The sequence below is a fragment of the Mycteria americana genome, chromosome 9 (genome assembly GCF_035582795.1).
Source record: "Mycteria americana isolate JAX WOST 10 ecotype Jacksonville Zoo and Gardens chromosome 9, USCA_MyAme_1.0, whole genome shotgun sequence".
Taxonomy (NCBI): Eukaryota; Metazoa; Chordata; class Aves; order Ciconiiformes; family Ciconiidae; genus Mycteria; species Mycteria americana.
The window spans coordinates 38,494,982-38,521,772 of record NC_134373.1 but is presented as its reverse complement, the minus strand read 5'-3'; the positions used below and the strand labels follow the sequence as shown (position 1 = coordinate 38,521,772).

At 33.5% G+C, this 26,791-nt stretch overlaps 1 protein-coding gene across 1 annotated transcript in view; it reads left to right on the top strand.

Annotated features, from left to right (window-relative positions):
- LRP1B (LDL receptor related protein 1B) overlaps window positions 1-26,791 on the top strand; it is a 482,733-nt gene that overhangs the window by 300,876 nt on the left and 155,066 nt on the right. Inside the window, exons 40-42 of the mRNA XM_075511235.1 lie at window positions 2,224-2,595; window positions 18,484-18,673; window positions 20,101-20,305. Coding sequence (XP_075367350.1) covers window positions 2,224-2,595; window positions 18,484-18,673; window positions 20,101-20,305 — 767 coding nt within the window. The remainder of the gene's footprint in view (window positions 1-2,223; window positions 2,596-18,483; window positions 18,674-20,100; window positions 20,306-26,791) is intronic.

Below are 26,791 nucleotides of genomic sequence, written 5' to 3'. Positions count from 1 at the left end.
ACATACCCGAAGATCCTGTTTCTTTTATATACCTCTTCCCTAAATAACTGCATTAAATATGACATGTAAAATAAATCTGCATTTTGAAAGAAGGCAACTTAAGAATCAATAAGAAAAACTGTCTTTTCAATTTTTTTTTTTCCCAAGGGAATTTTAAATAGTTTTGAAAAAAATTACTTTGCAAACATATGCATATTAATTTTACTAAGAATTTCTGCATGTAATTTCAGAGTACTGTGGGCATCATATTTTGTGGATAAAAATAAAATCCACACAGAAATTTATCGTTTCTTTTAACTAGGCTAGAAATAGTTAATGTCTGCTTGCTTGGAAGGGGTGCTTTATATTATAGTCTTAGGAAAATAGAACAATTGGATTAAAAAATGCTTCTTTACATGTAATGATTTTTATTGATAGCTTTAAAGATTTGATCACGTTAGGAATAAGAGAAACGGTTACTGAGGCTAAAAATATTTTTATGTTAGTTTGAAAAACATAACTGAATGATTTTTTAATACGTTTTTCAAATTTTACTAGGGTACAAATGGTTAATGTCTTTGGGAGGGGCTGTCAGTGAGCCAGGAAGACAAAAGGGAAAAAACAGGTGAAAAATGTTTTTGGAATGTTTTTCTATATCACACTATTATATATATATTTTTAAGTTCATTGAACTAGAAGTAGTTAATGCTATTTTTTAAAAAAATGTAATTAGCTAGCATCCTGACCTTCTATTATTAAACCAACCAAACAAAAAACCCTAAAGAAAACAGAAGAGAACCCCAAACACAAAACCAAGAACGTGTGCTGATTGTGTTTAATGCTTTTTTTTCAAACACCTGTTTTACCCTTTCTGATGAGCCAGTCCTGCAGTGCTTTTCCCGTGCGGATTCCTATCCTTCAGTGCTATTTTACATGTGTGCAAGGACATGCCCTAACTACGCTGATTTCAGAATTGGTCATTTGAAAAGATATTTACAGCTGGTGAACTGTGGAAGCATTGAAGTTTTCAAAGAGAGATTTTAGAAGCTTGAGGATCTTTTTCACATATTTTCCTTTCTCTTCTCAACCTCTCATCCTTCCAAACAGATATTAACTTTTCTAGCCTAATAAAACTTTAAAAAAATCTTTAAAACAAACCAAATGTAAAAGTATGCAGCTAAATATCTGAATGTTTTTACTATAGAGGAATAGGTTTCATGTAACTTTGCCTAGGAACACAAAATTCAACGTTTCTAATTTGAAGAGCAAATTAACTCTCATCCTGCATTATTTTTTATTAAAATTATCTTCAGCTTGATATGTAGCAGTTAGACAATGCAATCAACAGTACTTTCAGACACTACATATACCCCAACAATTATTATTGTTTCCTAGCTGAAAACAGTCTATTTAAAATGTTTTCTTCTCCTTCACTATGTGGAAAACTTTCAGAAATGGGAAAATGACTATATTCAAAGAGCTGAGTTGTTTACATGGAAAGTGCTGTCAGAAACAGAAACTAAATTATCTAAACTAACTGTAAGAGTAATTCATACATAGTCCAAAAAAAGACAAAGGAAAATAGCTCCTAATTATTGACAATTACTGTAATTTTAAATATTGCTTGCAACAAGTGTAGTTTAAGTCACTGAAGTTACTAATTTGACAATGATTTCTTAATGGTATGCATTTGTCAGGGAGTAAGTTTTCAAAGTCAGGTTTTAAAGGAAAATTAGAACAAAACGTTAGGAAATGCCTTTATTAAAAACAGGGAACTGGATTGACACAGTTTTGTACCTGTCAATATATATGTTTTCATTTGGATAGAAATTGTCTAAAAACAGTACTGTATGCTGGTGGTATCTAAATCTGACTTTTTGCCAGTAACAGGTGTTTTAAAAAAAAAAAAAGAAAATCTTTCAAAGCACTTGAAACAGTCTCTAAGTCTTCAGCTAATTATGGAGGAATAACCCATTTAATCACTTTCTATTAATAAAATATATACTTTTGTGAATTCGAAAGGACATTAATTATATTTGCTGATTAATTATATTCTTTAAAATTATCTTTAGATTGTGGTTAAAGTTACATTCTTTACTATTTCGGCCTTTGTTTTACTTGTCAATATTGTAGAAACGGTTTTAAGAGAAGAATTCTTAGAATACATAAAATTATGTTTTGATTTAAGTTAGCTAAGTGTAATATTATAAAAGATAGATTTTTTTGTTTTTTGTTTTTTTACAGGTACTAATGTTTGTGCCAAGAATAATGGTGGATGTCATCAACTTTGCCTTTATCGGGGAAATGCACGGAGAACATGTGCTTGTGCACATGGCTATCTTGCAGAAGATGGAATTACTTGCCTGAGACATGAAGGTTACCTGTTGTACTCAGGAAGGACAATATTAAAAAGTATACATCTTTCAGATGAAACCAACTTAAATTCACCAGTAAGGCCATATGAAAATCCAGAGTACTTCAAAAATGTAATAGCTCTTGCTTTTGACTACAGTCTGAAAGGAAGAGGTACGAATCGCATATTCTTCAGTGATGCACACTTTGGAAATATACAAGTTATTAAAGACAACTGGGCTGGCAGAAAAGTGCTAATTGAAAGTAAGTAAAAAAATTATTTCCCAAAATACATATTTTATTTCAATAAACTTTATTAAGTGAAAATTTGATAATCACTTGACTTTATAGAGTAAAAAATGTCAATAAAGGTTTACCATACTTAAGTATATAACACAATTACTGTAATTTATCCCTATAAGATAAATTTAAACATTATCTTTAGAATTACAACTTCAAAATAATTTATTTTATAACAATCTTACGATGCGTGAAGCATATTACTAGAAAACAGAAGTGATAATGACAGTGCGTAATTTGTATTACTGTGATTTTAAGGAGCTTTACTGTTGAAACAAAACCTCATTGTGCAGTGCCTGGAAATGAAAGAAGTCCCCCCTTACCCCATGAACCTATTGGTTGTTTATTTTTCGAGTTAGTGGGGATGAAGTACTGTAAGATAGATACCTCTGCTGACATAGCCATTCCTCAGTATAAAATACTAGGACCCTGCTCAGTGTGTCCAGTTGACTCACCCGTCTTGTAGTGAGCCCAAGAAAAGTGACTTGTGCTCAGTGATAATCAGAGGCAAATTTCAACCTACAAAATTGTCCAGTTTTAGTAGAGGCTTACTGAGTAGCTTTGCATGTTTACTATGCCTTCATTCACCACATAGTAGGAGGAGTTGTATGAAACTTGACATTTTTTTAGCCTCTGAATACTTGAAGCCTGATACTGCTATTGAGGAATTGATGCCAATATCATCACCAAAGTCTTCAGGACAAGAGACAAAACATACTTTGCAGCTGAGGCCTCAGTAAAATCTTCTATGATCTGGCACTGAAATCTTTATCAACAAAGTCTAACATAACTTTAATACAAGGTGTACGTAAAAAGTTATCATGGTTTGTCATGGTAAAATTAGAATTCAAGGAAAATCTGAATGCGGATGCGTAAGAAATATATCCTTAATGCTAAACATCCAAAAATCCGTGCTACAAAAATTTAATTCTAAAAATGTCTGCTGTCTTTCATTTCTGTTCCAATTTCATTGTTCTAAAATATGAAATAAACCTCATTCATCTGTAGTCAGTTATCAGATGCATATATTTACTGTGTTGCTTCTGTTCCGTGTTATTTTTGAGTACTGTCTAATTTTTTTGGAGGCTGAGGTTCATTTCAGTAACCGTTTTCCAAAATGTCTGAAGTGTTGTATGGTTTTTGCTCCTTATGTTGTGGATAATTCTCATCTGAATGTTGTACATTGTATTGCCTATGGCATTGCTACATTTAGCTATTTGTTTGGGTCAAACAGTTTAATAACAAGGCCAAAGAAAGCGATTAGGAAAAATGGAAGTACATTTGATGTGGAACGTATTGCCCTTTGCTGTTGGATATTAATGGAAATATTTTTAAAGAAGAAAGAAGTTAAACAGCTGCAAACTGACGAAATATTATTCTACAACTGACGTTGGATAATTGTATCATTATGTCCCTTTGCACTGTGGTTCTGGGAAGGTATTCATGGTCATGAAAACTGTTGACACTAATGAATGGAAAAGCATTTTTCAAATATAATACAAGACCTTTTTTTACTTTGAGTTTTTATGTCTGCACATTTTAGAGGAATTAATGATTTCTGTATTAAGATATGGTAGAGAAACTAAACAATGTTGTCAGGATGTTCTCATTACTCCCAGGAAAGCATTAAAACCTAGGGGTTCAGAGCTGATGTTAGCCATACAAGACACAGACATCTCAGAAATGTGCAGGGGTGACATACAAGCGCTTTTAACTCTGGTGTTAAAGGAAGAGATTAAAGGTATTACATGAAAAGCCACTGGAAATTTTTATATTTAAAACAGTCAAAGACAAGAAAGAAATACTGATGAAGCACCAATGCAGATACAAATTGGTTTTTTAAAAGAACAATAAAGTATTCCTCATTACTTTGTAATAGGTTGTTGTACAAGAGCTAAAGACATTCCATAAAGCATAGTTGAGAATTATACTTTTAAGAAATTGTTAGGAAGTGTTTCTACTTGTAATCTTAATATGCCCGATTTCATTTTTCATTAGCAGAGTCAGCATTCTGAATAATTGAATGTCAGATGAAATTTTCTATCCTTGCAAAAAATTTACTGTATATGCTTGGGATGTGTTTGTGAACAACAGTGTTTGTTTTCTAGAAATGCTTCAGTTGTTTTTTTCATTGTAAATGAGAAGGGATATCACATCCCAGTATAAGTTAGTTTATTGTTCTCCTTTATGTGTCTTAAAACCCTTTTCTTTACGTTGAGTCATTCATTTTAAACCGGTATTTTTGTACTCCATATCCTTCCTTTCCACAGTCTGCACATGCTTTTCTCTCACTGTAAAGAGGAAACAGTTCATGAGGCTGCTTGATATAGCGGAAGTATTTGACCAACAGTGATACCTATAAAGGAAAAAGCAGTGGTAAGACTGGTTGGCACCAGTGATTCCATTCACTGGAAGATGTCAAATTCTAAAATGTTCTGATTTCCATGTTAACTATATGTGATTAAACAGAAACTATTAAATGGAATCCAGCCAAGAGATTTTAGTAATAATGTTTCATTTCAGGATTAAAAAAATAACATCTTTGACATTCATTTTGCTATCTTTTTCCTCCAGAATTAGTAGTACGCGTCTGTAGCAAGTTTTACTTTATTAGGAAGAGATTCAAAACCACATTGGAAATATCTAGTGTGGTTCTAACAATTCTACAACCGCTTTCTACCTCATTAAGTTGAAGTCTACAAATCATGCAAACCTTTACTTGGTATTTGACTCAAATAGTAAAAATAGAGTACATTATATACAAGATACTATTGTCCCAGATTTTTAGTTCACTGAATGTAGATCTGCTCATAAAGAATCCATTAGCTGATGGATTTCTACCTCACTGAAATCAGTTATGCCACTCAAATCTAACACATTATTCAACTTTTCTGCACAGTAAAAACAGAGTTAAGATATATAAAGAGCCCTTTATTAAACAGGTTTCCAGTTCACTAAAAACAGATTTACAACTCTGGAGCAACCCATTATCTAATATGTTTTTAGCTCACTGAGAACAGATTTACTACCCAGAAACAACCCATTATCTAACATGTTTCCAGTTCTCTGAAAACAGATTTACAACCCGTACGCAAGCTATTATCTAACATAGTTCCGACTCACTGAATATTGATTTAGAATTCATAAACAACCCATTATCTGACAAATTTTCACCTCACTGAACAGATTTGCAACTCATAAACAACCCATTAGCTAACACATTTTCGGCTCAGGGAAAGTAGATTTACAGCATATAAACAACTTTATCTAACTTGTTCCAGTTCACTAAAAACAGATTCAAAACTCACCAAGAACCCAGTACCTGGTAGGGTTCTGTCTTCAGCAGGAAGAAACAATAACAACAACAAAAAACCAATGTAGCATGTGCATAGTATGCCATACCCTAACACCGTTATATTTTGTGCAGCCTAGGTTTTTGGAGTGGATTCTTTCTTATCTCTGAACTCTCCTGACAAAATGAGCATTATTTCCTTTGGTCAGTCAGTAGGGACTTTTGTATTTTTATAAGTAACTTTATGGGGTTAATATGTCTTGATTGCCAATTTTTAAAAATTTACCTTGTTCTTGGCTGTGATTTCCCACAAATACTCTTTTGAGTGATGAATTATCTAACCATTCAGTATCAGTCATGATTTTATTGCTATAGCATCATGTACAGTTTAATCCAGTCCGCAGACATTTTTAAAATTAACTTATTGATGCAGCAATACCTGTTTTAAATATGTTGTGACATTACTGCCATCTATATCGTGTTTTGATATCAGTCTTTCCTTCTAAAAAGAGTGTAAGAGGTTATATTTTGTTTTTCTTGCTTTAAGTACACACTTTGAGAAGTATCAGACTATGAAGGAATGAGTAGGTACTTACTGTGGGGTTCCACCCACTCACTAATTCCTTTTTAACTTTCCAATTTTTAGTTGTAAAGGTCAGCCTTGCAGTTCACTTTATACAGGTTAGACTGCTTCTGCTTCTAACCTGTAACCTAAAGTAGCTATACAAATGTGTACTTTTGTATCCTGTTGTGTTGTAAAAGCTTCAGGAACCTGTTAAGGCAAAATGTTTGAGAACCTTGATGACGTTCCTATTTTTCATCGTCAATGGTAGTCCTTTGTAAAACAAAACACAGTCTCAGGAATTATATTTGGAAAATTCATGCTATATATATACTTCCTCTGTTCTTCGAGTTTGAGGAATTGTGCAGGATTCACTCTGCAAAAAGGAGAATATTTTCATTTCACATAAGCTTTCTGGAGCTTTAGATTGTGAGAATCAGTGCCTCGACAAATCAAATCCTAACTCGGTATTCTAGACAAGATCCAGAGAGATTACATACACTTCGGAAGTTGTTTTTTATTTAATTTACATGGAAGTGACACTGAGTTTAAATCAATATATTGGGGTGGCCATCCCCAAATAATCTTTACAATTTCTCTTCAGCCCTACCAGAATTAGACCTCCTAACTGTTGCCGGTCGCTCTGGGAGAATTTGTTACTGAAAACCTAGGTTAAAATGAGGTAATGAAGCAGTATACAGAAAGAAAGAACAGAAATCAGTAGTAGTTAAAGGCGCAGAGTTATGTAAGGAGGTATTTGGAAATCTGACTTGTTCAAAATTGCTACGGTTTATCAGTTTCATTTGGAACAATAGGGTCTATTCTCCTCTCAGAGGAGAATTTTACTCTTATTTTCTTTGTTGTTAATCACTTCTAGACAGAACAACACTATTATTTCAAACTTCTCAACCAGCTTCTGTAGTATTCAAACTAGAAGCCATTTCAAAGGCACTCTGATAAACATATATGAAGTACTTTAAATCTTTATAGATTCTGAATAGACCTATCTTCCATCTGCAAGTAATTTTAAAATAGATTGAAACGACTGAAAATGGAAATGTTTCAACAGAAGCAAGCATCAATTGGATATGAGATTTTTAATACTATGTATGCTTATCCCCTCTCATACCACATCTCCCATTGACCGTTGTTTTGTCAACTGATAAACAGTGAGATGACTTTATTTCTAATAATGTGATGATCTGAATAGAGATTTCTTCTACATATGGAATTCGTGGTCTCAGTTTGACCCAGAGAAGGTCAGTAAAAGATAGTATTCACCAAGTAGATTCTTTGTGATTTTAATGGAGCAAACAACTAATGGGAGCCTTAATTAAATTAAAATCATGAAGACCAGTATGCTAAACTTTTTGTTTCTTTTTATGTATAAGATGATTACCACGGTGGCTTGACCCGTTAAGCAAAAAATACATTATATTGATTGGGATAAATGTGTGGGTTTTTTCTTCTATAATATCCACGATTAAGCCCTAATTCGCAAACCATCTGCTAAATTCTCTTCTTTACTTCGACATCTTTCCTTCTCTGCCTGCCTAGAAGCAGAGTGCCAGAGGAGCGTCTGTTTTCCTTCTTCCTTCCCTGCTGAACGTGACATTGTGGATCAGCAGCTCTGAAAAAGTCTAAAATTTCTGTCAACTGAGAATGGAGAGAAGACCATCTTAAACCATCTCTCTGATAAACCATCTGTGTGAGCCATCTTCCATCCCAGTAAAAATGCAAATTAGGATTAGCTTTAGACAGCAGGTGACATGCTAGTTGATGACTAATTTGCAGCGGGAAACAAGAAGCTGCAATAGCATTTTTGGAGACTGCTTTTGGTTTTCCTAACTTGTTTCAAAGGTTATGTTTATGCAAGGAAGACCTTTTTTTAAAACTAAGTCTCAGTTTCTAAGCTAATAGTGCAGTCTCCTTTTTTTTTATCGTAGCTAGATGTTTGAGGTAATATATTCATTAACCAAAGCCTGCCTCAGTGTATATGTAGAAAAACAGTGCAGCATTCAAGTAGGTTTAGTGTAGTGGTACAACACGAGAAAGAAGAGCAACAAAGAAGTTAGAAACTGAAAAAAGAGGAGGAGAAATGGGAGAGGAAAGGCAAAAGAAAGCAAATGAGAAAGAGGAAAAAGTATTAAGATGAGATACTCTCAATGAGCTGGTTTTTTTCTTAACTGTGTAAACAATGGCACCGAGACATTTTGCCAGTGTAACGTCTTTCACAGCATAAAAGGAAGTGTTACGTGAAAAAACCCTGCTTCTGTTTTGAACTTCAGGTGCTAGTGTCTATAGAAGGCAAAAATCTTTTCACTGCTAACATAAAGTGTCAGTTCCTCTGATGTATTGTAAGGCTTTTTACAGTCTGAATCTTTTAAAGGTGTTCCAATGTGTGCTACTATTCTTTATAACTAAATGGGTCCAATTTAACTGTCAAAAAGGCATTTATGCTCCCATTTCTCTTACAGAGCATTAAATTTGGTGCATTGTATGAGGTCCCTTTAGTTTTGGAGCTTTCTTCTCCAGGAAAGAAATTTTTAATCTGTTAAAAATAAATACTTTAATATTGTTTCTTTTCATTTCATAAATGAATTGGATTCATTATAATTGTATATGTTGGAATATAGGTCCAGTGATTTTCACTTTTTAAAGGAGGGAAAGTGAGAGGCTATTGTGAAGCCTAGGACATTTAAGTAATAAAAACTAAAATTTATTACTACAACTGCTGCCTTGTGAGTGAAAAGCAAAGTGTCTGGTTTAGCACTATATTTTGTTTCTAGATTTGGCTGCATATTATGAGTAATGGGTAAAGTTTATGAGCTGTTCAGTAAATAACTGTTACTATAGGTGGATAAGTTTACTAACTTTATATTAAGCAGTTCTTATTCTAGAAATACATATTTCTGCACATTTCATGCTTTGTTTAGCTGTTCCTGGTTTGAAACTCTGAAACATATTCATGATGAGAGCTGACATACACTGATCTTTCAGTTCAGTATGTCCCGAGCAGTCCCAGCCTCGCTATTCAGGAAAGGTGCTTCTGCCTATTAAACTTGAGATTATTCATGAAGAATTAATATTGTTTGTGACTGCTTCAACTTTCCACGTTGCCCTTAAATTGTTATTGATGTAAATATTTGCTGATGTAAACTTTTACATCGGCAGCTGTGGCTTAGTTGCATAAAATGCAAAACTATATTTGGTGAATTGTCAGGAAAAAGCTATACAGAGGAACTTCTCTTGACATTTCTCCTCTGTTTTATTCTGAAGAGTAATGTGATCCAGCAAATATTAACAGGTTATTAGGCTGTTCTGCCATTAATGTTTCTAATATCTCTATACTGTTTGGTTTTACTTCAACAATAACAAGTAAAATGTGTGATTATATGTATTTATTAGAAGACTTACTTAGTCTTGGGGTAAGCGCTGTAATGGTATTTTTTATCGATTTAAAGGTGGTAAGGCTGAGTAGTAATTTTTTTTTTTTTTAAAGTCTACATGTAAGGCATAAAAAGATAATGTGGGCTCTTGTAATTAGGAAAAAAATTTCTTCCATGACAATTGTTGAGATTTTTTAAAACTTAATAAAACGCTTCCATGTCTATAAGTTAGCTTTCCAATCTAAAAGTCTTTCTGCTTTTAAAGCCTCTTTTACATGGATACTTTTAACTATTTTGAACTTAGGATTTTATAACACATGCTAACCAGTAATGATATATTGAACTATACTGGGAGGGTTACAGTTTACAGTTATACAAAATACTGTTGTTTTTCTAATTTGCTGAGTTCCCTATATTTCCTTAAGTATATGATGTATCATTATTCCTTCGTTACGTTATTCCCCACTGACCCCAAGACAGTCCCTAAAGCTAATCGAGGAGTAAGTTCTCTCTAGGATAATAGAGGACAGCATATTGCAGGTTTATGTTTCTGTTGATGTGATTTTCTCCAGTGAGGTGTCAGGGAACAACTATGGAAGGGCTATATCCATTGTTGGGGAAAAAAAAGTAATTGGAGGTAGATATAGATTTCCTCATAAAAACTTGTTGATTATTTTTTCCCTCATGATAAAAGGGCTAAATCATTCTCTGAAGAAGTATCATGGCCCATGAGAATGTAGACATAGAATTAAATATGTAATTGTTGTATTTAGGAACATAAACTAGACCTGATTTTTAAAAGCTGATTATCACGGCAAATTATGATGATACTATCTACTGTGGCTTGACTAGTGTGTTTTTTAAATGCTGTTAACTGGGAGCCAAAAAAACCCCCAGTATTTATGCATATATAAGCATAGTTCTGGAACAAGCTTACTGTTCTCAAAGTCCCTTCTTTCCTCATTTTAAAGAGTTGATTACTTGTTCCGTGTATATTCAGGTGAAAATGACCAAAAAGTTAGTGGCGTTGTTTCTGTTCTCTCATTGTGGGTTTCTGAGCTCATCCGTTTGATCCAGAAGACAAACTTGATCGAAATGAATGATCGAAAATTTGAAATGCTGCTATTAATTATCTATTTCTTGCCATGAAACTTTTACAGAGCTCTGCCTGAATAGCTGAAAATGTTTGTAGGAGTGAATAACATATTTCTGTCAGTCTCCGTAATGAAAGTAAAAACAAACAAACAGAATGTTCCAGCAACACTGTATGACTTGCTGATTGATCCTTTCAGGATCAGCTTTTCCTTCTGGTATCTCTGTCCTATTTACGTCATCGGCGCTCCGTAAGTCATAGCCTCGTGTTAGTGAGCATGCAGGTATTCAGCCAGTGTTGATAGGACACCTGCTCTCAAAGGTCCAGCTTTGCCCAAAGGTGCGGACACGCCTTGTCTAGCTCCAAACGGGGTTTTACCAATGTCATACCACTAGTACATTGAATCAATATCTACTGCACTTCACTGCCCAGCAATATCATCCGTCTCTCATATATTATTCAGTTGGTTGTTAGTTCATGTAAGTGTGATGGAAGTCATCAACTGCAGGTTAGGTTCATGGTCTTTTTCATGCTAAATTTTGATGTTTCCTACTCTGAATAGTCTCATCAGGTGTTTTGTGTCGACTTTCATAAGTTCACTGGTGGACTATAAATATCCTACTACTTAGGCATCTGCCTCTCTTTTTTTCACAGTGTACTTATTTCACAGATACAGTAGTTACATACAATATTTTATACGTCTTCATTGACATAGACTAAAGCAGTGTTATAAATCCAGAAAAATATTTACCTGGTGGCTTCTTTTTGCTGAATATCTTAGAAGTGTTTCTTGAGCAATTATCCAGTATTTGTATTTTCATTTTTATTTGCACATGGACTGAATTTTTAATTGTAATTAGGAAGACACCAAACATTTTGGAAGATGTGAGATTTCAGTATTATACTTTCTACAAAAACAAAGTGGGTTTTTTTTTTCTAGATTCTGAAATGATTTTATTTCCCTTTAGATTGTTCCCAACAAATGTTCATTCTTTCCAGTACTGGCTACTGCAGTAAGTTTGAAGGAATGATAAGGTTACATCCATGGAGATATTTATGGTGTCTTGTTGTTGCCTTGAGGAACCCAAAGCCTTTGTTTCTACTATCCTATTACATTTAATAATCTTTAATGTGTAATAGCGTATAGCATGGTTTTATATTTTGGAGATACAGAAAAATGATACAGATATTTGTTAATTTATGGTATAATTTTAGCAAGCTTTACATGTGCTGTAAAATAAAATAATATTCTTAGGCTAAATAGGATAATGAAATAATTGGTTATTAGAGTTCAGAGTTGTTTATGCCACATTTGATATTTAATATTTCTGTTATAATAGAATATATGTTGGCCTTGTTTTACATGTGACTGACAGAAAAAAATAAGAAATTAAGTCTCCCTCTAATTTTTGAGACAAATGGAACTCATCTTGCTTTTTTTTTAATTACAACTTATTATTGTCTTAGAATTTTTGTCTAGCAGAGAAACTTCCTGCTTTATGGCTACCTGAAGAGCAAAGTAGAAGGCAAAAGAATTATTTAAAGTTCTAATTGTGCAGTTAGTTAGATATGTGAACTATAAACCCTTTTCTTCAGGTACTTTATTGCTTGTGAGGCATTCTTTTCACCTCAGATCAAATGGTGACAACCTATTATTTATCACCATAAACTTACACAAACAGATTTACGGAAAGCACTATCATCTCCTGTGCCCAGTCTGGTATAACAATTGACGGGCTGTATCCTGAAAGGTAAATTGTGAAAGCCAATTCAGAGAATGAATAAAGATCAAGCAGGTGTTTCATGTTAAGTACTGAACATTAAAGCCTTCTCCAAAGTTCTGATATCCGAGTGCTGTTTATGCTCAATTTTATTACTTTGATGGCTTTTCAGTATTAAAAAAATTATGATGTTGACAGCTGTTCTTGCTTTACATCTTTGCTAAAGAAAAGGAGTTGGTAAGAATATGAAATTAAAGGAAAAAGGTAGTTGAACTGATGCAACTGGAAAAGTTTGACTGTAAACTTTCTAGAAAATTTTAAAAGTAGAAGATAGGAGATAAAAATCTAGGAAACTGAGAAATAGTATATTCATTACCCGAAGTCAGTGGCAACAACTATTGGATAATTTAAACTTTATATCCTTTAGTATTTTTATTTTGTGTTTGTAATAATGAGGGAGCTCTAATCTGAGTTCTTCAGTTATTGATTTGTTGCTTGTCTGTTCCCTGGGAAAGTCAGATGAAGATCAGCATGACAATATTTATAGGCTGCGTCTCATCTGTGGGATGCAATCCATCTTCGTTAAGTTCAGTAAAAGTGATAGATAGCATTTGGCAACGTAATGATGTGATCACTCTACCATTGCCTTTGTAAATCATAAGCTGTTGCATTCTCTTGTGTAGATATTTAATCAGTTATACACCCCATTACTGATTTAATTCAGAATGTCAGTGGCAGGTGAATAATGTGAGTATTTGTATATTAATATCATATTGTATTAATGTTCCTTTCATTTAAGTATGCTATTCATGTGAAAATCATAAACTGTTGCTTCATGGCTAGAATAAATTTAATCAGTGCTGTAGGCATCTAATGCCATCAGTGTTTTAATTCAATATGTCAGTGAAACAAATGTGTTTCTTTTCATTTCCAGTTTCTTTATGCTTTACTAATTCAGAATATTCTATGATTCTGTGAAAATATGAAGCTGAGAGTAAACAAATTACTAATTTTCATTCTGTCAGTAGATTTTGGGACTGAATCCCCCAATTGTAGTCCCAGATAGGATGAGTATGTATTTCTGATATATTTTAAAGTAACTGAATATCTAATGATAAATTAACTTAAAAAAAAAAAAAAGTGCTGTAGAATATTCCTTGAGGAAGCATGAAATAAGTAAATATAAAATAATATCAATGCAAACTGGTAATGATATAACACTAGAATGCAGTTGCTTTGGAATATTCTCCAGTGTCCTGTCTTTGGCAATATGAGGTTGCTAGAAGGCTTTAGTTTTAAGGAACCACCTGGAAGTGGTTAGAGATCATTCCTAGGTCCATTTCTGTCCTCAGGTGGCACCTGCTTTATCATCAATAAAAGGATTTATATGAATTTTGGGATTCTTGACTAACGTCTAAAACAAAAAGTTTATTTTAACCTAGAAATAATATAAACTAACAAAAAATACTGTATTAGCACTGATAACTTACTATACTGAAGATTTGCTGGAGTAGTGTGCTGATGGTACTTCATCCAGCTCATGCTACATGCTAATAAGAACAAAGTTGTATTTTCCGTTGTTAGAATTTGTGTAAATCTTGGATCGCTTTAGCACCTACTCTCTAGGTCTTATGCCATTGACTTTAAAACCATCTTACTTACAGGTTTCTAAAAGTATTAAAAGATTCTCTTCTGTATTGGTGGAGTTCTCAATTCCGTAAGTAAGGAACATGATAAAACTAAAAGGTTATTGGCAAATAAAAGAGAGTGCTTGGTATAAATCCTTCAGAATTTATACTTTTGGTGGAGCTAAGCAAGTGCACTTGGTATGTGTTTGCACTGGACAGTTTTATATTTAATTAGTGGGTTTTTTTCTTGTGTTCCATCAAGGCAATTGAATTCCTCTGAATGTTTGTTTTATGGTTTGGGAAATTTAAAAAAAAAAAAATTTTTTTTTTTTTTACTCTGAATTTTTGTGTTTGTGGTGTTTATGAAACCATTATCATCCACAGGCTTGTCACCTGAATGTTTTGATAGTTTCAGATTTAATTTGCTCAAAGATATGATAATCTAATAAGGAACCCTCTCTTCTTCTTTAAAAAGCATATATACATCAAGCAGTTCTTGAAGTTTTATTTGTAATAAAACATTTCCATAATTGGATATCAGGTATTTGATTTCAGGCAGCTTTCACAGCTTGATTCTGTTGCTGGGTTATTTTCAGATTTTTTTTTTTCTTTTCAGTCACAGTCGTAATCTTTGAAATTCCCATTAAGATAGAGATTTCTTAGGGTTTTTTTTAATCTTAACTTCTTTATTTTCTTTTAAAGTTTTTGCTGCTGTTCACTTTTAAATAAAATGTTTTATTGTTTGCTTTGTTTTAGTTCTGCTGCACTCAGAACGTATGTATATATGGCAAGGTTTTTCAAAATTGCACATGTTAGATATTTTATTAAAACAAGAGGAAGATGCATTTTTCATCTGTAAGCTAAATGTTTGCTTGTCTCCGTATATGGCATAACTTTCCAAGATACTATTTTCTAAAAATTTAGAAATTACTATTTTATAAATAGTAATGTTGAATTAAACCTCCTTCTGTCACCATTTGCAGGCCTTGATATGGAGTTGCAGTATGATGTGTTGGTCCAGTTTAAGAATGTGAAGCTATACTTTCTGATTCCTCTAAAAAAATGGAGCTCTTAAGTATAGAAATTACAAGTAAACCCACACATCTTGTATTTAAAGAGCACTTTCATCATTCTAGTTGTGTTCTAGTTCATCACATCTAGCTGTGGCAGGAAGAACATCATTATCATTTGTCTACTACGGAAGAATTTTAGGCTATTTTGTATAAACAGTTTGCTTTCAAATTTCTTGACAGATTCAGACAAGAAACAAAGCTAAAGTTGATAGAAATTCAAGAGGTTACATGAGGGAAATGATTTTTTTTTTTTCCTGATAGTCATCTTTCAAATGAAGAGCATGATTTGCAGCAAATCTTAGTTAAATCCTCACCACCTAAGGGCTATGTCTTTAACCACAAGACAAAGACTTGGTTTCATTTTTCTAAAAACTTCCATAATAAAGATGAGGAAACACTCAACATTCACAGATATGAAAGGTAAAAATAGTGCAATAAATGCTCTGATGGTTTGTTCATTACAAATAAAGTGCAGAATTGGTCAGAAAATGTCAATACATCTTCTGTCATTTTTTAATAGAGCCACAGAATATCCCGAGTTGGAAGGGACCCACAAGGATCATTGAGACCAAGTCCTGACTCCACACAGGGAAACCTAGGAGTTAAACCATATATCTGAGAGCGTTGACCAAATTATATCTAAGAGCGTTATTTTTAGTTTATAGAATTGTAAGTAGTGGTAAACTGGGATTCAGCATATAATTTTTACGGAAATTAGTAGATTAAGTTAGAACTGTATTCCTGGCTCTTTATTTTAATATTTATCACACTTACTAAGTTTTCTTTTAATTTCACAGCTAGTGGAAGGTTTGCAAGAAGTGACCAAGAGGTATATCAGAGCCCGTATCTAAACTGTCCAGATTTCTGCCCCTGGGAGTGATCCCTGGGCCCAGCCCGGGGAGCAGAGTGGTTCATGTACGCAGTGCTTGGCCTGGTGCCTCTAGGATGATTTGGGCAGTCCAGGTTTCCTTTGAATCCTATGTTGTGTTTCTCTGGCTCTGAGATACTAGTTTTAGGATTTTTCTGGCTCACGCTGCCTAAAATTGTGTGCTGACTGTATGTCAGTCCTAAGAGTGATATTTTGATGTTATGATCAAGGATATTTTTTGCTTGTCCTGAAGCATGGTGTGAGAAAGTTAAGGTGTGTTTGAGGTGTAGAGATTTTAGTGGATGGGAGGTCTCTGTAGGCAAAAGGAACAAAACCTGACGGGGTCTTGTTTATACTCCCAAAACAGCTTTTTTTTTTTTCAGAAAGAGTCACAAATTTTTGCCAGAAGAATACCTGGGTTACATCTCAGAACCAATTAGTTGTTTCATTCCAGAAGGTTGCTCTGGTATAAAGTAACTTACACGTGGTATGGGTGCTCAGGGGTGCAAGACCCAAGAATGAAGCAACTGACTTTCTCAGTTCATAGTATAGACAGACATACCCAGAAACCACATAAACCATTGTTTATAATAAACCTGCATTCGGGCATGTTCTAACTGGTTTTAAAATACTTCAGTAGGTGTTTGCACACCTCAGGCATGACATTTGAAAGAGCTGCTTATCTTTATTTTCTGTTGGTGATTTCTGAAACAAAAAATAAAACCTTTGCTATATCTCAATATGTTTTTGATGCTTAAAATTCGAAATAAATTAATAAGGCAACTAAATACTGCATTTAAAGAAAGAATACTTGTAACACATTCATTTTTTTGAAAACCAGAATTCTATCTAGAGAGTCATCTTTGCAATGGTCAGAAGAATTTTTTGTAATTTTCAAGTTGCCTTCAGTGCCATTTTTAAAGTTAAACTCAGTCACTCTTTTGAGTTACTTGTAAGTGAGCTGACTAGATCTTTTTTCAGAAATTCTCCTTCATAAGTAGGAAAACCCATTTTACATATATTCACCTCCATTTAAGGAGTGTCACCTAGTTTATTTTTTCTATTCTTTCTTCTTTAAGACAAGTCACTGAGACTTCTCTACAGATATGTCATGAAAATGTAGTCAGATCTCCAAATGCTTTAGAAAGAGAAATATACAAAACTGATAAATAGTTATTTCTCTCATAGTTTTGATTTATTTGCCTCATAATTTTGATTTAGTGTTAGCACTTTCAGTGTGATCAAACTTATTTGGGGACTTTCTGTTCTGTGTATATGAATTTCATGGTAAAAATTACATCTTCCAGCAAGCCAAATGTAAATTGTAATAACCATCGTAATGTAATCCTTATTGTATTTCTAGATTTTTGCCTTCTGTAGCTCATTAATAAGCTGCATGAACCTTCTGGTCTAAAATTATTTGTTTCTAACAAAATAATAAGTGAAGTAATCAAAGTACATTTCTGTAGTAATTCAAAAATAATGGTAGGAAATAATTACTCCTATTTCTCACAGTCTGTCACGTTTATATATTGGAATGAGATACAATTTATCTTTTCTGGTCGTTAAATATATGCTTTAGCTGCTATTAATATTTGCTTTTGTTTCTAGCTCACAGTTTTTTATGTAGAATGAAAGTGTGGTATTGTGGCTTATTAAAACAATGTATTGATGCTGAGACCTTCAGAGTTGGTCTTTTATCGGTATTTTTCGGGTGTTTAAAAAAAAGCTTATACAGTTAATAACAACAGGACACTTTGATCCCTATTAATGTAATGTATATCTGTGTTAGAAAATACATCAAAAGATAATGCTAAATAATACAAGTAATTAGTGAAAATATGCCCAAGACTTGGCTTAAATGATGTTTGAAGTTGTGACTAAATTATTGCTGTCTTGAATAAATGCTTATTATTTCTAATGTGTTATCTGGGGACACTGTAGTAAAAATATTAATTTAATGAGTGTTAGAATTGACAAATATAGTACAGGGATATTAATAATGATCTTCCTCTCTGTGGTTTTTTTATTTAAATTTATGAAAAAATAATAAGACTTTGATTCCAATAAAAAAATAAACAGGTGAAATGATAAAAGAATTGATAGAGTCAATTGGCTGAAACAGCTGAACTCTGTGATTCTGCAGGATCAACTTTGAGGAAAAAGGAAAACAAATGCCTTCTTAGAAGGAGTTTTATTTGCTCTGTCTGTAACCATGTCTTCCAGATGTTGGGTCAGTGGAGGGACTTGCTTATCATAGAGCTTGGGACACTCTCTATTGGACCAGTTCAACCACATCCTCAATCACGAGACACACCGTTGACCAGAGACGTCAAGGAGCTTTCAACCGGGAAGCAGTGATAACAATGTCTGAAGACGATCATCCACACGTGTTAGCTCTAGACGAATGTCAAAAGTATGTATTATATCTTTCTTACCAGATTTTAATTTTTGCCTAATGTCAAGCATACAGCAGCACTTCTTTATTTCAGGCACCTCATACTGCTGAACCCTATGAAGGTTAGGTAGATTTCTTGGTTTAGGAAACAAATGTCAGTATTAATTTTTTAAAAGCAATTGCAGAATTAAGATACAATATTTTATATGTTTTTATGTTGCAGATCAAATAATCATTACATTTGCATGGAATGTTAAAAAATTCAAGCTGGTTTTAAGAAAAGTTAGTTAAATGCAAATTATCAAGAGCGATCATTTTACTAATTTCTTTTGTCAGACATGTTTCTCTCATTGCTTAAATAAAAACAAAATTAAATTAAGCATTTACAAAAAGGAATCTGAGTTTCTTGAGTGGCAAATTGTTTTGCACAGGCCCCTGTGTTTATCACAAAGATCAGTGATGTATAAATTTATATAACAAGGGATGAACATTTACAGTGCTTGTGGACAACATCCTGGAAAGAAGTCTAATTTAGTTCCCTTCCTGCCACTCTCAAGAAGATTGTGTTTCCTAGTAAGACAACAGGAGGGTTTATATTTCTACTTCAGCTTCTTGCTAATAAGTGTCTTACAAATTTGAGTTACTTTAATCTTCTCTGTTAATTCTGGAAGAAGGGCAACTTGCTTTTTCTGCTTCTTGTAACTGTCTCCCCTTTGGGGAAGCTAGGCTACATTTCTGCCTTATTATGTTCTATTTTTAATTTGTGATAGCTGAACATATGATGTTGCATGGGTAGTCAAGGAGGTTATTTCCATGTGTGACTTCACGTACAGTTTATGCAAATTAAGAGTTTATGCTGTATTGTAAAATAGGATTTATCTAGGTATCATTAAAAAAACCCAACTAAATACTGATGGAGATTGCAATGAGAGGATGGGCAGGTTCCGATCAGTGTACAAATTACATCCACAGCTCATTCCATAACATTTTGTCCACCAATGTTTAACAGTAGCAAGGGGCCGATTGTGCCGATGTATAGAGCATATTAAGGTCACTTGATTCCCCATTATCAACATTCTGCATACCAGTTCTAATATGGGAAATGCTGCAGATTAATGTCACTATTAGAAATTACTAATATACACATTAGCGGAATTAAGTTTATATTATAATGGTATATTAGTATAAAGACATGATCAGAATTGAGCAGACCTGTGAAGAGAAAAAAATCTGTGCTCGTATCCAAGTTAATGAACTAGGAAACTGCTGTAATGTATAGGACGTTGGCTATCGCATTTTCTTATTCACCATTCACCACAATTTCTTATAGATGCCATTCATAATTGTCTCTGAAGGCACATGTTTTTTTCTGTTGCTTATTTCATAGAGAATTAAATTATAAAATGTATCTTATGGTTTTGTTTGTTATTTTGATTTTAATACAGCTTAATGTTTTGGACTAACTGGAACGAGCAGCTCCCAAGCATCATGAGATCTACCCTCTCAGGCAAAAATGCACAGGTTATCATTAGTACAGATATTCTGACACCAAATGGACTTACCATTGATCATAGGGCGGAGAAACTTTACTTTTCAGATGGCAGCTTGGGAAAAATTGAGAGATGTGAATATGATGGATCACAAAGATATGTAAGTAAAACAAAAATCTCAAATATATTAATTGTAAATCTGTTTGTTTGCATTTGTTAGCATCTTTTAAATGAAAATGTTACAGAAAGATCTTCAGTTGCCTAAGTTTCTCCTAATGTTAGTTGTATATTAGATTTAAAACTGAAAACACTTCTGAACTACACGTAATGCTCTGTTGACTCAACACATTCCAATTTCTGGATGACCTTCTGGAGGCCCTTACTGCAAAATCTGTTTGCATTGGTATTGAGCCTGAAGCATCACTGTCCTAAATGATCTGTATCAGCTTGGAAAAAAGAGTAGAACTAACTTCAGTAGAAGAGGTAGAGAAATGTGTTGCTTTACATAGGATGATTATAATTTTCCTTCCAGTGCCAAATTTTTCTGAATGCACTAGAATTTCTTTTGTGTAATGCTTAAGTGTTACTCTACAAATCTTTTTTTTTTCTTTTCTAACTATCAATTTTCAGATATATTCAACTGCACTCCATTACTCTTTTATCATAATACATTTTGGTCCTTGAGTGCTCTATTAGTTTCAGCTCAAGCAGATCTTTTTCTTGGAATATGCTAAAGGCAGTTGATCTGTGCTCACAATTTTGTTGCATGTTTAGCTCTACATTTCTCATATATCATGAAGTCTTCCTTTTCAGGGATTCTGTACCTCCCAAACTGCATGATAAAATAAATGAAGGACATGTTCTGGCTTGTATTTTCAATTCTCAGCTCTACAAGATAATGTTTGGTACATCAGCTCACTTTCATATCTTTTAACGTAAAAAAAAAATCCTTCACATACTATATAAAAGCTTTGAAATTTTTTTTGCATCTTAAATGAGAATTACACGTTTTTCAGGAATCTTATCCAGGAGATGTTATTCCACCACGTGCTGTATTCATCTACATTATTATAATTGTAAATGACAATCTCTCTTGTCTTGAAGTAAGGTTCATTGGTCAATTAAAAATGCCTATTTAAAAGACATGTGCAACTTTTATTTCTTTCACAAGTAGGAACTTCTGGTAATACTTCATTGTGTTTGCCTGTAAGTTTATTGCAAATTCAGACACTTAAGAATAAGTTCCTGGAGCTTAAAGAGGTACATAAATACATGCCATTTTATTCCAGTGATTTGCTTTGCTTAAGTACATTACTGTCTCTGTCTACTAAGTTATTTCTCTATGTCGCTACTATTTTTGTCACATTTATTAGGGAAAAGAGAAAAATATCTCATTTACATCATCAATAGTAAATATTTTTAAAAATAATTTCCTTTCTCTTCTCTACTTTCTTCGATTGTCTTCTTAGAAAATACCTCTTTCTAGATTGAATATTCTTTTGTTCCTCTTCTAGTTCAACAGGGATTATTAAATTATTTTCTTACACTTTTTTTCAGTTAGAATTAATTTTTTTTATTCCTCTTCATTTTGGCTGCATTTCCACTTTCTGATGTATATGTCTTTCTTGTACTGCTGTTTCTTTTCCATTTTGCTATCATGTTTAGTTTTACTTTCCTGATCCTGTTTATTTAAGGTTTTGAATATGCTGTCAGTTAAGTACAAGGTAATTAGTAGGTTATGTGGAAACAGTTTAACTTCGTCTATGCACAGGGTATAACAAAATACGAATCAGAAATATGAAATGGGAGATGATACATCTTAGTTGCAGAAACCATTACTAAAATCCCACCTTTTTATCAGACCTCTGGCTTTCAGTTTGCATCAGCAAGACAAACCAGTCATTCAATTTTCTCAGCCATTGAAGTTTGAAACTTGTAACTTTCCTGGTATATTGTCTCTTTGTTTGGCTTTCTGTCATTTTAACTCTCCTTCCCCCTTACAGTAAACAAAAAAAGCCCCTGAAAGCAATAAGCTGAGTCCAGCATGCTCTTCTGAAGTCTTTTTGGGAGCTCTAGTGTGTTACCTATACAAAGCTATACTAGTATTGGTTGTCCTACACCAATACCTGGTTTGGGAGAATCAGCTAACTCTGTTGTCAAAAATACTGATCTGAGTTCTCACATGCTATGAGCTTTGAAACAGAGTTGTGTGTGTTTCCTGGGTTCTGAAGGCATTTCTCCTGCAGTGGTTAGATGGGGATTGTCGTACCAGAAAAAAAAAACCAAAACCCAGGCTGCTTCATTCAAATCTGCACTGTGCTGGCCTCACAAATCTAAACTGTACAGGCCTCAGTAGCAGTGCTTCAGCAGAGTTGCTTATCACCACGTAGATGCATTCTTACCGATACAAGAAGGCCAGAATCCAACCATGAAATGGTATTATTGATCTGGTGAAATAATATTTCCGGGGCAGTTGTTTCTCTTCGTTCATATGCTGTCCAGCTTGATGAGATCTCTGGTTTCTGTAACATTAGGATAATACAAGGAATAATCATTCCAGTGTTCTGGTGATCTGAGATTCTTTAGGGTGTTTCAGCAAGGTCCTGCCATCAGCCACCCCTCAAAAACAGTTTAAACAGATTACCCTTTTCCTCACTGTCTCTGCTTCATTGCTTTCTAGTTTCTGTGAGGTTAACAAAGGTAGAAATTGTATAGTAGAACATGAAATGCTAATGTAATGTAATGAATTTCCTTCCAGGGTAGCAGCTTCTTTCTTCATTCCACTCACCACAATAATCTAGTACAATGAATAGGTAGAAGATAATTTAGCAGTACTGAATTGACTCTTTTAAGTGGATTGTAAGTTTATTGATTTTGTGTTAAGCTGATATTTTAATACTAGTATTTGGTTGCTGGAGTACTCTTTCAAGCTTGGAAGAATTTTGTTGTTAGAAAAGATTCTCACTAAGATCTGAACATGAGCAGTTACAAAAAGATGCAGGTCCTGAATGTGATTCTGAGTTGAAGAATCACATTGCTGTATTCTCTATATACTAATAAATAAACAGATGTGAAAACTAACCCGAAGGAAAATAATGTCAACTAGAAGGCAGATATTTTAATAAGCTCGGATGGTTGTCTAGAAATAAAATAAAATTAAGCCTACTGTCCATAGAGGAATTATTTCATCAGTTTCTACTGCTTCCTTGTGATTTAGTTAAACAGCACTAGAAGCAATAATAGTAGAGAAACAATAAATGCTAGTAAAAATTGATATTGTTAGCAAAAATTGATATTGTTAGCACAACATTGCACAGTTTACCACCTAGACACTTAAGTTCATCATCTTTTGCCTCTCCTATTCCCCCTATTATGATAGTTTATTGTTAGGTTCTGGGCTTCTTAATCAATTCATTCTTTCTGTGTTTGAAAAGCAGCTAGAATGGTGTGGATAATCTTGGAAATTAATGGTACTAGAAGTGAAGTTGTGGTGGATTTTTTCATTTTCTCTGTTCAGCAGTATAAATATATTAGTTGTAGTGGGGATGTTCTGTTCTTGATTCTTTTCTCTTGCAAATCTGATCAAAAAGAATCTTTGTTTCTCAGTATTACAAATGTCCGTGTTTAACATTTGTCTGAAAAAGTCCAGAACCAATATGAAGAGTGAAATAACCCCCCTGCTTAATTAGTTGTTTTTCTAGGGAGTTCACTCCATTGAACATTGATGAGTTGCTTGCTTTTAGTTCTGTAAAGTAATGCTAAGATCGAACCTAATGAAAGTGATTCCCTAACCAATGGCAATAAAATCCTCTAATCTGTGAGCTAGGTAGCTGGTTGACACAAATCCAATGCTGTTCATTTGGGACTGTTTGCTGAAATATCTTAATGTCCAGTGTTGGTATGGTAGATATTAACTGAAAGAAGGAATTAATGAAAAGATTAAAATAATCTCTAAAGCTATGAAGAATAACATTATTTATAATACCTCAGGATCCCACAAAATTCTAGGGGGTTGGAATAAATGTAATATTAGATGAAGTTTGTCATTGTCATTTATGATGTTGAAAATAAGTATTGTGTAACTAATCCTAATGTAGTTGCAAAGAACCTGCTTAATATAGTCGTAATTTAGAGAGATGTATACTTTCCATTTGAATGGCACTGAAAAGCACAGGCCTGTTATAAACAGTTGCTTAATATATCGTTCAGTTGAACTGCAAATCTAGTAACAGCTGGAACACTGCATATTTAGCATTGTGATTTGGTTTTCAGTGTCTTAAATGTTCATTTCTAGCATGGAGAAACAAAAATTAATTCTCGAAGAGGAAGCACTTCTGATTTTGTTACATCTCACTTGGACAATTCTATGGAAACAGGATCTTACTGTTCTTCTTAAATGTGGTATTCTAGTATGTCCTTTGTATGCTTTGCTATGTGATTGCAATTCAAGTTATTATGAAGGTATTTTTGAAAGATACAATAAATGGAAAGAGAATCCATGCATTAAAGATATGACAATGATGAAAATATGGTCTTTATTCAGACCAATCAACAAAAAGCATTATTATTTTTAGTAGAGTATAGCAGTGACTGGCACTGTTCTTCCACAAAACCCAACTTAAAACTCAAATAGAAATTCTTTTCTTTTTTTTTTGTGGCAAGAGGAATGAGGAATTGGTAAATTCACAGGTGTTCTCTTCAGTACCAAATTTCTTTCTTCTTCTGTCTTTAACCTCCCCCTACCTCACTCCCCCCGCAATTGGGTTTTTTTCTGGTTAACATAAGCTTTTGTCGTAATACCACCACAGTGGGGGAAGGGCAGAATTTGGATACTCCAGATCAAGGCTGATAGATTTGTTTATCCAGCAAGAGATAGCATTTTTGCTTTTTATTAAAGCATGCACATCAATAACAAGCAAAACCAGGAGTCTGATCTAGGCGTGTCTCTTTTAGGTGGCTAAATCAAATACATAAAAGTTATGACTTTGATTTTTTTTTTTTTCCCCCTGGCTGTGCAACTAGTTTCCCTGTATCACAGTCTCATATAATTTTTTTTCATAGATTCCTTCTTTATACTCTTTTACAAATAGTATTCATGACTGAATAATAAATATGGCATACTATTCTATGTCTTCCATTTGAAAGAATAAAATACATTAGCTAATTTTAGATTAATGTGTTCTGTATAACTCAGTTCGGTCAGCCTGAGTTTTATGATACTCATCTAAAAAGTTATTTTTAGATTACTGATATTGTTTTATACTTGCGTAATGATCGTATTATGCAATTGGCTTTAAATTGTCATTAATTTTAATCTTTTTAAGTGTAGTTTTCTATACTAGCTTTGCCATTCCATTACAGACCTCTAAGTAGATTTGGGTATCTTTAGAAGAGTAAAGAGCCCTTAAAAAACTTTTAAAGGCTTTATTAGATGGCACTGCGCATTTATTAAGCATTTTGAAAGAGAAATATTATCAATAAGCCATTCAATAGAGTTAAAATACTTAAAAGCAACTGATATTTTAAGCTGATGCATTACCTTTATGCACTCATCTTTAAAAAAACCCCTGTCTTTCTATAAAAGTTAGGCATTGTCATGGTAAGAATTGTTATGAGTCTAATTCTTACTGACAATCTAATGAGAGTTTTATATAAATCATGCAAATTATAGTATTCTGGCACAAATTCTTGTCTACCTGACATGTCTACCTGACTGGCTCCTGCCCTTTTTCAATCATGTTTTTGTAGAGAAACTGCTACACATACCTCAAATTTAGAGCAGCTATATGTTAAAACAAAAGCTGTCTGGAGAATTTAAAAATCAGAACTTAAAAAAGAAAGGATCATAGTTAAAATTAGATTGCCCTGCTACTTGTCACATTCCTCCCCCAGCCCCCAGTCTCCGTATCTCTTTACAGGAAGCAGCAAAAACTTTTCATCTGTTATTCAGAGCTCAAAGTACATGCTGTAACTGAATGTCGGTATCATTCAGTATTAAAACATGTGATGTACTATCGGATGTGTCTGACTTTGCTGGTTCGGGTGGAAGGGATGGTAGGGATGTCTTGTTCAGGTTTCCGTAATGTTTTAAAATTGTACATATATTGTTGCAATTTTTGGTATCAATTTAGACTTACAACAATGTATGTCAAGACAGGGTCTTTATATGATTGATTTCGTTTCATACTGTTGAAAAACCTGTTTAAAAAGTTGTTACTGTAAAAAAAAAACAAAAAACTGTTCAAATCTTTGTAATGCAGAATGTCAATGCATTGCTTTTTTCAGTGTGTGCACATTCATTCAGTACCACATTTCCCTCTTCTGTGACCAAAAAACATTGCTGATGACCATAAATATTCTTACTCTTTTCCTGTGGCACAGGGTGCTTTTTGGCAGTTTCTGTCCTTTGCAGAAAAGGTCTTAAGCATTTATACAGTACTGCAATAGTTTGTGGGAGTGCATGAATGTGGCCTTTGTGAATTAAATTTCTGTGACATTGTGATCTGTATCATGCTTGGCTAAATTTGATAGTTGAGGTTGTACCTTCTAGTTCTCTTTACCTGTATATTGTCTGCACATGTTAAAACGTTATTCCTTGTGTGGTACTCTGTGTAACATAGATGCTCAGTTTCTTATGGAACTGTGT